Source organism: Falco punctatus, assembly GCF_963210335.1.
Source record: "Falco punctatus genome assembly, chromosome: 1".
Taxonomy (NCBI): domain Eukaryota; kingdom Metazoa; phylum Chordata; class Aves; order Falconiformes; family Falconidae; genus Falco; species Falco punctatus.
The window spans coordinates 76,121,551-76,131,864 of record NC_137580.1 but is presented as its reverse complement, the minus strand read 5'-3'; the positions used below and the strand labels follow the sequence as shown (position 1 = coordinate 76,131,864).

The window sequence follows — 10,314 nt, the reverse complement described above, 5'->3', positions numbered from 1 at the left end:
CTGATGGAGAAAGTGAACCACATTCAAGAATTAGGTTCTGTACCAAGTCCTTTTAATCTAACACAGTGCAGGAGAAACATATGCAGAATTTAAGTCTACGTAAGTCACATACTACTTTCATGTTGCCGTCTGTCAGATCAACAACAATTTAACTTCAAAGCACCTCGGTGAGACAGACACTCATTTTTACAGAAGAGACACAGTCAACAGGAGCTTGTCTAGACTCAGGGTAACGTCAAGAGCCTCTCGCCATAACCAGCACCAGCCCAAGATGCGCCAGCGCTGGCAACAGCGGAAGCCATGGCCTAGCTAGGTTTAATAAGCCTTATAAAAACGAATTACCACCCAAAGTGGCATTGCAAAGGGAATTAGATTTTGGTTTTCCTTTTAAATGCTAGGCGATTAAAGAAGCACCAGGCTCCTGATTCCGACATCAAGCTTCTGAATGCCTCCGAACACCAGAGGAACAGATCAGCAGCACCTACAGCAGCCCACATTTACACGGATGACCAACAGCATTAACAGACAAGGAAGCTTAACTGACTTAGCCATGCAAACTGCTACACCAGCAAAAGCCCCAAGACCTGTCTTGATTAACCACTAAATATACATTTATTCTTTGGAAAGGTCAAAGAAAAACAGAAGGGTAATGTTAGAGGAAAACTTTAGTTTGCTGTCTCACTTGGGGTGGTTGGGGTGAGGGAACACAGAACATCACAAGTTCCAGGATACCGCACCATGCTGCTGGATTTAATAGGCAGAATGGCGACAACACGGTAGCCAAAAGCTGGCAATACGCAACTCCAATAACATCCACACACAGGGCAGCAGAGACACACTGCAGGTTGTGGGATATTCCACAGGAAAGTTACAATTCCTTGACATTAGTTTTATCTATTGCTTTTACTTAACAACAGACTCAATAGCAGCACAATAGCCAAGCAGAAGCACTGAACGACTAAAAACGCTACATTTGCATTTAATAATTAAAAAAAAATTACAAAAAAAACCCAAACTGATTCTTTTTAAGTTACAATCTTCTTTGCCTTTGATGAAAAAGCACTCACTGCTCAACAGAGTAGGAAAAAAGAATGTGTCTAGGTTAAAGCTACAGGACTAACAAGACTGTTCTGCGCTCTAGCGTTTCCAACAGAAACAGTCATGCAGAGAAGGCACAACAGAGGGAGAAACGGAGTAACCCTGTAATATTTGCCCAGCACAAAGTAAAGGTCTTCTCTTTCTAAATGTTAACCTCTTTCTTCCTAGTTTAGTATGAAAAAAATCCTTCAAAAGAAGATCATCACTAGGCTGAAATCACATTCAAACAAACCATTTAGTGTAGACTGAGTAGAAATTCAGTGCCATTTCCAATAACCCAGTGTACGGTAACCCAACAGTGAAAGAAAGCAGCAATAAGGGCCAGCACTGAACCTGGTACTACTTTTCTCTTGACAATTTGATTCCACTGTAGGTATGTCCTAATCTTTCTCTGTCCCCACTACACTGTCAAAAGCGGAGCTATCTGAGGGTAGTGGTATAAATTAGTTTTGTAGTGTATTACATGAAAATAGGGAAAAACGATAGAAAAAAGTCAATACAGCCTTTCCAGCTGAACCACTCCAAGTCACAGTTGAACTAAGAGCGCTGGTATAACATTTTTACACAAACCTTCATGGAGCATCTCCTAATTCCTAAAACCAAGACTGAAATCAAAATGCTGTAGATTATATGATCTTCAATAAGTAAAGTGAGATCTGGGCATGAAGCACATTTGAAAACCAGGCCCCAGGCAACTAGTTTAGCTACTATAATTCTATACTATAGAAGTAAAGATGACAAGTACAACAGGTCATTCTAGACTTTTAAACCAAGTTTTCTGACAAGAGAAACAACGATTTGTACAAACCTTATAGAAGTTCCCATATGATTTGCGAATATTGATCCACTTTTTGGCAAAGGAAGGGTATTTGATATGGCTAATGCGGCACTGGATGTTCAAAAATTTACTCATATCCCAAGATCTTAAAAAGTCAAAAGAGAAAAACATTAGCAATACGTAATTCAGATGCCCTGCATTCTCCATATTGCACAGCTGTAGCACAAAAAGCTCTCTTGTCTTTGGTGATCAGTAGAAGGAAAACAGTTTAGGAAAAGCGCTTTTGCTATAGTCATGGTAAAGAATTTTTTAATATGCATTTTTTAATCATGGGGAAAACAAATAATGACACGAGCAAGATTTTCACTAGGATGGTTTCAGGTCCAGGATGGTTAATAATAGCATGCTAACTTCTCCACTTACCACATCTACTCCAAAACCTGCCGATAAACTAGATGCTTATACAGCCCTTGGCAGAGCAAGCAACACCTTAAATTTTCCTGATTACTTGGATGCACACACATCTCTCTACTTAAAGGAGGTTACTGAAACAAGACTGTGCTTAGTTTTAGGAGGAAAGAGATCTTTATGGAAAGAAAATGAAAGCAGAACCCTATATACTTCTTGCCTACCTTCCTGAAAGGAACTACCCCAACGAGTTTGTAAGCTTCAAGCTAAAATAAAGCCTTTTTTCCTCTCCTCTGGCAGCTGTCTACACAATCTCACCCATACGACAGAGATTTCACTGCACCTATTTTCCTTGAGGAATTTCATTGAAGGGATTCATCTGGAGGGGAATTCCAGGCACATTCTAGGCTCAATACAACCAATCCTGCACCAGTTTGGCTTTAGCAGTATCTTTTTTTAATTCACTGTTGCTTCCAAAGATAGAAACTTAATCATAGGTAAAAAATTAGTGAAATAGCAGTATTTACCACAGTTCCTTAACTTAAAGTTGGAATGTGATTATTTTAACTCCGTATTTTTAAGGTGTACACAGACCTAAACTGTACACTTCAGGTCTTTATGTGACAGCTTTCAAATGGCTTCACTGTTCACATTGGACACAACCACATTTCAATTATATGGGTTCTTCACCAGAAACACCTGTGATTTATAGTCGTCATCCAAATCTTCAGGAATTTTAAGAAAAAGTCTCACGGCCAAAACAATTGGCCCACTTGCTAAGTTGGGTTAGTTAAAAAAATGCTTTTGCTATGTATCCGTTCATCTCCTATGACCATTATTTTTCAAACCACTCATATTATATACTAGAATATTTACGTGTTTTACTTAACAGAAGTGTCAGGAAGTCATGCTAAAGACCCCCCATGCTCTTTTTTCATAAACTCCAGTTTTATTTTGGGGTTCATCTCTCTTTGGTTCAACACAGTCATCGTAACAGAGCAGCACAGGGTTGCATTTTTTTAATCCAGCACAGCAGAAGACCTACTCCAGGCAAACAACAGGCATAGCAACACGAAAATGCATCATTCACCTCCACACAGCTAATGTTAAATACTCCCTCTCCTACTGAAATCCCTCATTCCAAGAGAAGGACGAAAGCAGACATGTTAACAGAATAGTAATGTTTCACAGCTAAAAGGCAAACATCACCCAGAGAAAAATTCCCTGGCCAGTGCAACATAAGATAAGGTTCAAACAGTTATCTTTCATCATATAACAAAGCTAAGATCACAAGAACAATGCTGCATCACAGATGTATCTAGATCTCCAGATCTGTTCGCTCTGCAGTCATTAGGGGATTTCATTTTCCACGCAGAACTTGTGAGTGAGCAAAGTCAGGTGGCAGTGCAAGGACTAGTCAGTCTCTCACACACAAAGCTCGCCAAAGGTGGGACCCACCAGTTCCACAGTCCTCTAAGCCAAAGCAGAGAGCTTTCTGTGCCAGCCATTGCTCCTTGCTTGACAAACAGCATAATCCATTGTTGCTTTCTGGCAAAATATGCCGGGTGTATTAACAGTAACACTAATACACTTAGGATACAACACAAGCCCCACACATCTCTGAAACCTCAGATTCAGGACAGCATAGGAGTTGCTTAGAACTGAAATTGCACAAGATTATTTTCAGGTATGGTGTTCTATATGAAAGCTAGATGTAAACAGAGAATTACAACAACAAAGGATAAAAAGCCTGTTTAACATCATTTAGTTGCATAAAGCACGCCAGGAAAGAAACAGTGCCCTCTAATGGATTTAAGCCTCGTTTCAAATTGTTTAGTTCAGCTTTTCCAATTTTCCCAAAAGCTAAAATTGTAACAACGTGGCACAATGACAGCGTCGTGATCCACCTTTAAAAATACTCTCACAAAGATTAAACATTGTTTTGCCGTTTTAGATTGTACTGAAGGTTGCATAAGGACATACCCATCTGTTAACATGCAATAGCTATACTTTGTTCCCAGTTCACGCTGTCTCATCCACTCTATGACGTTCTGCAGAACTTGTGGAAATGTATCAGCTTTATCAACAATGTCCTAAGAGAACCAAAAAAACCAGAAGTGAGGAACATTTTGTCAGAAAAAACACCCAGCATGAAGTGTAAGAATTATATTGGTATATAGGCACTCACTAGATCATTCACAAAGTTGGCTTCACAAAAATCTTTAGAAATAGATTACACATTAAAATAAGCAGACAATTGGACAGATTTTTCTACACTGGGGAAGAAAGAAAAAAAAAAAAAAGGCACCACAAAAGCACTACTAAAAGAGCCAGCTTCCAAATGGCAACTATGAAGGTAACAAGGTTAGTCAGCTGTTGAACTTGGATTAAAACCTTTGAGCTTGTTTCCCAGGCTCCTGGCTCAAGTCACTTAATCACAAACCGTTCCCGTTGTAAGACTCTAAATTAGAATAAAGATCTTGGAAGAGGAACTGATGCAATTCAAAAGGTGCTTTCCTCTGCTAAAGATTATGCTTCTACACATGGATTACAAAGTGAATCCTTTTCCCTACAGCTCCTTACAGACACCAAAACGACTAATTTAGTGAAATCAATTCTGATAACTGGGAGGGGGAAAAAAAACAAGATTAAGAGAACAAGCCTTACAGAAAAATTGCCATGAAAGATTACCAGCCTGAAAACATCAACACCACATTTTATTTTTTTTTGACATTTTTCCTGAACAAACAAAAGTGCAAATTACCTGGGTGATTCCTGTCAGACTGATACAGAATTTTGAAAGCTTGGGATTAATCTCTGGCTTGACGTATTGCTGAAAGGTATCCTCCTGTAATAAAAGAATTAAACACTCAGCAGCAGCACACTATGTAGCCCACCAGGCAACTTCTTTGGCTTGCCCATAGCCAAAAGGCAATAGCGGCTACTTGTCCAGCTGGAGGCAAAAGGAGTGTGTACCTCCTGAGCCACTATGATCCTCCTCATTGGCCATCATGAGATTCCCAGTGGGATGAGTGGATGGCTCTCCAACCAGAACACATCCTTCCTCTCAGCCAGTAGACACCAAAGAGCAGAGAGGCAGATGTAAGAGGGGAGAAGGACAGACTACAATCAAGGGGAGGATCTGGGAAAAGGAGAGGATGAGTAAAGAGAAAACAGAAGTGAGGGGCACGAGCAAAGCCTGATGGTTTTTAGGTGGTGTCTCTAAAGGCTCACCTGTAATTCAAGGGTGGCAACCGGCTGCACATCTCAGAGGCTGCATGCAAGTCATACACCTCTGGATGCCAGCCAGCCAGCAATAAACAGAATAACCTCACTCTGGGAAACTGAGCAGTACAAGAGTGAAAACTACATGCAAGTTCCATGGAAAAAAGAAAGCCCCAAATACCTGCTGCTATACAAACCCCTTTGGATAGAGGAAAAAACCCACACTGTTTCCTACTACTCTAAAGGTCATAAACCAGCCTTGGTAATCTGCACAATCCTCTTTCTGCATTAGTCACACATGCAGCTACAGTCTAATGTAGCACCACAGCGATTCCTGGAAACCCTCCTCCTCTTAAAAGTTTTTCATAAATGAACCATTAGTCAGAGGTGCGTGCGCCGAGTCACTCAGTTTCAGTTAGACAGCATGTAGTTCTTCCTAAAGGAAAGCTGTACGGGAACAGAGCACTTGAGGCTGCCAAATGCCTACTAAGTACGTTTAAAATCAGGTTACACAGCTGTCAATCTGTCAGGTACGTTGTGGAAATAGTCTAGCCTGCCAAGAAGTAGAGTTCACTTAACCTTACTTTCTAGGGCCCTGCATTAGTCTCTTCTAGACTGCCTCACACAGGACTACAGAATTTGCTAATCCTTGTTTATGATGAGTCCCTAGGGTCCTAGAAATAGCTCTGTGGATCTTAAAGCAAGGAAAGAAGTGGGGTGTGTGTGTGAAGGATGACTGAGAAACTAAAAGTCCCTCATATCAACAGAGGGAGTCAACAGCAGGAGCATCATCTATTCCAGATGCTTTAAGAATAGAAAAAAAGTTTTGTTTGTATGTAAGAGGCACAGAGGATAGGTCTTTATGGAAAAAAAACCAAAGCTATTTTTAAGTGAAGTTCAAAATCTACCTAAAAACTAATCTAGACTTTCTAAAGCAAAGACAGTGGAGGACAGCATACCAACACAGTCATTAGATTACTTACTATTTCCAAGGTACGTGTGTTTAGTAAGACAACAGGAAACTCAATTATTTCATGTATGAACTCAGGTGGGTTTCCTTCTTCACATGTTGCTTCAAAGTCAACAACACAGATGTAGTCATAGCAGCTGCCTCCATTAATGGGTTCCTTCTGCATCAACTTCTGTTTCTTGTAATAGTTTTTCAGTCTCTTTCTCAGCACATCCTTCACTCCTCTAAAGAGATAAGGAAAGTGACAAAGATCACGCTCTTAATTATTTCACCATTGTAGAACTGAAGCTGTATTTAACATTTTAAAGTTCATAATTTATTAATCTCATTTTGAACACCAGCACTTACGAAGTCTGGATTGAACTTTACCATAGAGTTCATGGTCCGTTATCTGGGATGATGCAGAGGCTGGGATAGCCCCTGACAACTAACACATCTAGATAATATCGTATTTGGGGACTGACTGGGAAGCACAGCGCAGAGACACTCTGCAGTCACTCCAGCTCTGCAAGGCCCAGTAGCCAAAGCCTTTGCAAAGGCCAGTCCTGTAGATTGCTCCTAGATGACCTCTGTCCCTGGAATCAGTACTGCTTTACCTGTATTTCCCTGTGCCCTCTGCCTGAAGTGACTGATGCCCGCAGTATTTCTGCATCAGTGGCACAGATAATGCAGAATCCAGCTAAAACGCCCACATTTAAAATTAGTCTAAATTTAAAATTTATCTTGAATATCTCCATTAAAGTACTAGAGATTTCAGTTGTCAGAAGAACTTCCTCATCAAGATCCTGCTTTTCAGGAGGTTCGTGGCTAACATAAATTCACAGAGGCAAGTGATTAAAGTTACTCTCAGCATCTTTTTAATACAAACTTTACCATATGCAAGTACAGGTGCCAGAACTGCTACGTACCAAACCAGAGCTGAATAAACAAGGATAATTTCCTCTTTGAAGGAAGTTACTTTTTAAATTACACATTGCAAATGAAATCACATGAGCCATAAGAGCTACCTGTACCAAATTGTATTATCAGAAAAGCAGCCCACTGATCCACAAGGAAAAACTGGTATCAGACTGCTAAACCTGCATTTGAGAATATCACTTTCTTCTGCAAACACAGTCAACTTTTTCACTCTGGTTTATTAATCTAGTTTAATTCAATGACCAGTTCATTCAAAGTTGAGACAGTATGGGAGCTGACAGAGGGGAAAATTACCTTTTTCTTCATCAAACCTCTAACAGAAGTTGAAAGAGGAGATGACTTGCTATCAAAATAACCAAGAGAAAGGGTGGTGTGTGGCAATCTGCTCAAGTCACTACATTAGAGGCAATGCACTATTTGTTTACACGTGAGGCATATTCTGACCAACTTCACTGAATACATTGACAAAAGTCTAGCTTAGCTAAAAAAAAAAAAAAGTTTAAAGCTTTCTGCATTCACAGCTGAATAAAAAACACAAATAGAAAATTAATAACCTAGGAAAAAGCCACAAACACACATCATTTACTATTTGAATTTTGCTTTTATTTTTAAATCAGTTACTGCTGCATAGCTGTACAAATCTAACCTCTTTTACCAAAAATTTTATTGGGCAATGATAAAAACTTTTTCTTCCCGAGGAGGTAAATTCATTGAACCAGAGGAGGAATTAACTATACAGACAGATGAGGTGGAGGTAGCAGGCTGCACTTCCCACGCTCAATTTCTTTTTTTTATTTCATTCTGTTCAAATGAATCTTTGTTCCTTTTTTTTTTCCCCCGCTCTGAACATCCTCTCTCCTACAGCAGTCTTCTCTAAAAAGATATATTTCTCCTTTCAGACTCCATCTCACCTTTCATATTCCCGCTTCTTCCAGAGCAGTAGCTTCTCACTTTGGTAACTCCCTGCCACTGCTACTTCCAATAGAAACACCACGCTTTATTCTTCCCAACTGACTTTCTTCTCAACATCTCAAATTTGTCTGGCCGCAGCAATATCTAAAGGTCTTGCAGGTCATTTCTGGTAGAGCAGGAGCCACTCTCTATATTCCTAGCACCTTCCTACTCAGTGAGCACAAATCCAGTTTATAATACACTCACCTGTTCATATTATTCTATCACATCCATTCAGATTAACAAACTCTCCCATCTAAAGGTACCTGTCCTCTGCATTAATTAAATTCTGAGCCCTATCACCATAGGGGTTCTGGCCCATATCCAACCTGCACTGGATACATTAAATAAAAATACCTATGTCCTGAAGCGAGTTTCTGTACACCGAAGGTCTGCAACACTGCCCGAGAACCCAGGCAGTTTTTTCCCCCCCTTGACCAAAAACATGTCGAGAAGCACCCTACAGTCACACACTATTTTGTTTCTTTGTGCTACCAGTTGAGACAGCACTTCTGGTAACATTTCTGATACACTTCTGATGACACATTAACCAGTATCACATGCACTAATCCTACAACAAAAGCCCAACATAAAACAACTGGCATTTGATGGCGTATCTGCTTTTTGGTTTGGCGTGTGTATTGGAATTTTAAACTAATCATCCCTTACGGCTCTACTGCTCTCAAAAATAAATCAGAAGGTTTACAAATAAGCCTAACCTGGTTTCAAGCTTGAACTCTGCAAGTTTACTTCTGAGCTCATCTCTGGTCATTCGGTTGATACAACCATTGGTTATGGCAATTTCTTTGTAAACTGGATCACTGAAGTCATGCGAACCGGCAGTTGAGTTTTTCCCATTAGTTTCTTGATCACCGATTCTACAATGCTGCCTACCCTAAAAGAGAAATCTGGAAGTCATTTAAGAAGGTCAAAACAAGAAGCCAGAGCATTAAAATGTACACATTGTTTCGGCACCAAAACGCAGTGAAGCATCACATCTGGTGACCAAACTGAGCAAACTGGGGTAGAGCTGGGTAAGCAAATGCCTGCCGCAGCCTGCCCTGGAACACGGTTTTCCCAAAAATCGAGACAGACTAAAGGGGGTTACGGGTTCTTGGGTTGCCACGGGGAAGTTGTCTGGTCAGAGTTGGCGGGGCCTTGACCAGTGCCAAGATTTCTCTCGACACGTTCGTTAACGCAAATCGGTACCGATTCTGACACACACACACGGACAGACGCCCAACACGCGTAAAGCAAAGAACAGGAAGAGGAAAACCCACGGGCGCTCTGGCGCTAAACGGTTACTCGCAGCACTGCCGGGGCGAGCGCACGGCGGCCCAGCCCAGCCCCCCCACCTCGGGCCCGCCGCCGCGTCCCCCCCGGCCCGGGGCGCAGGCGGAAGGGCCTGTGGCCCCCCGCCCCCGGCAGCCGGCCCGCCCGGGCAGGCCGCGCAGCGCCGCCCCCGCACCGGGAACCGCCGAGCCCGGGGCAGGGCGGGGGCGAGGCGCGGCCGCAGCAGCGCGGGCTCCGGGCCGCCATGGGCGCCGCGGGCGGGCCCTGCGCATGCGCGGGGAGGAGGCGGCGGCGGGCCGGGGGCGCTGGCGCATGCCTGGCGCGGCCACCGCCGCCCGGCTCCGGCTCGGGCTCCGGCTCGGCCGCCTGGCGCCTCCCGCCGCCGCGGCGCACTCACCGGCGGGCAGGCGGCGGGGGCGGGCGGCGCCGGCGCCTCGTAGAGGGCAGCCTGCGGGCGGTTCTCCTTCTGCTCCTCCATGGCGGCGGCGGCAGGAACGGCGGCCCCTCGGGGGGCGGGGAGAGCGCGGGGCCCGCCCCTGGGCGGAGGGCGGCCCCGCCACCGCCGCCTGCCCCCTCGGCGGGCCGCTGCGCTGCGGGGGGCTCCGGTGCCGCCGGCTGCCGCCTGCCCTCCGCGGGGTACGGCGATGCCGCAGGTGCCCGCGCCGCCTCGCCC

The 10,314-nt window shown here is 43.4% G+C and overlaps 1 protein-coding gene across 3 annotated transcripts in view; it reads right to left on the bottom strand.

Annotated features, from left to right (window-relative positions):
• ERI1 (exoribonuclease 1) overlaps positions 1-10,314 on the bottom strand; it is an 11,250-nt gene extending 936 nt beyond the window's left edge. The window contains exons 1-6 of one of the 3 annotated variants that reach the window (XM_080396189.1): positions 10,039-10,314; positions 9,068-9,238; positions 6,493-6,703; positions 5,049-5,132; positions 4,268-4,377; positions 1,907-2,021 (exon numbers count right to left, since the gene is read on the bottom strand). In XM_080396189.1, the coding sequence (XP_080252315.1) occupies positions 1,907-2,021; positions 4,268-4,377; positions 5,049-5,132; positions 6,493-6,703; positions 9,068-9,120 (573 nt within the window). In that variant the 5' untranslated portion in view covers positions 9,121-9,238; positions 10,039-10,314. Of the gene's footprint in view, positions 1-1,906; positions 2,022-4,267; positions 4,378-5,048; positions 5,133-6,492; positions 6,704-9,067; positions 9,244-9,628; positions 9,926-10,038 lie in introns of those variants that run through there. The other 2 variants (XM_080396187.1, XM_080396188.1) reach the window with 2 other exon arrangements.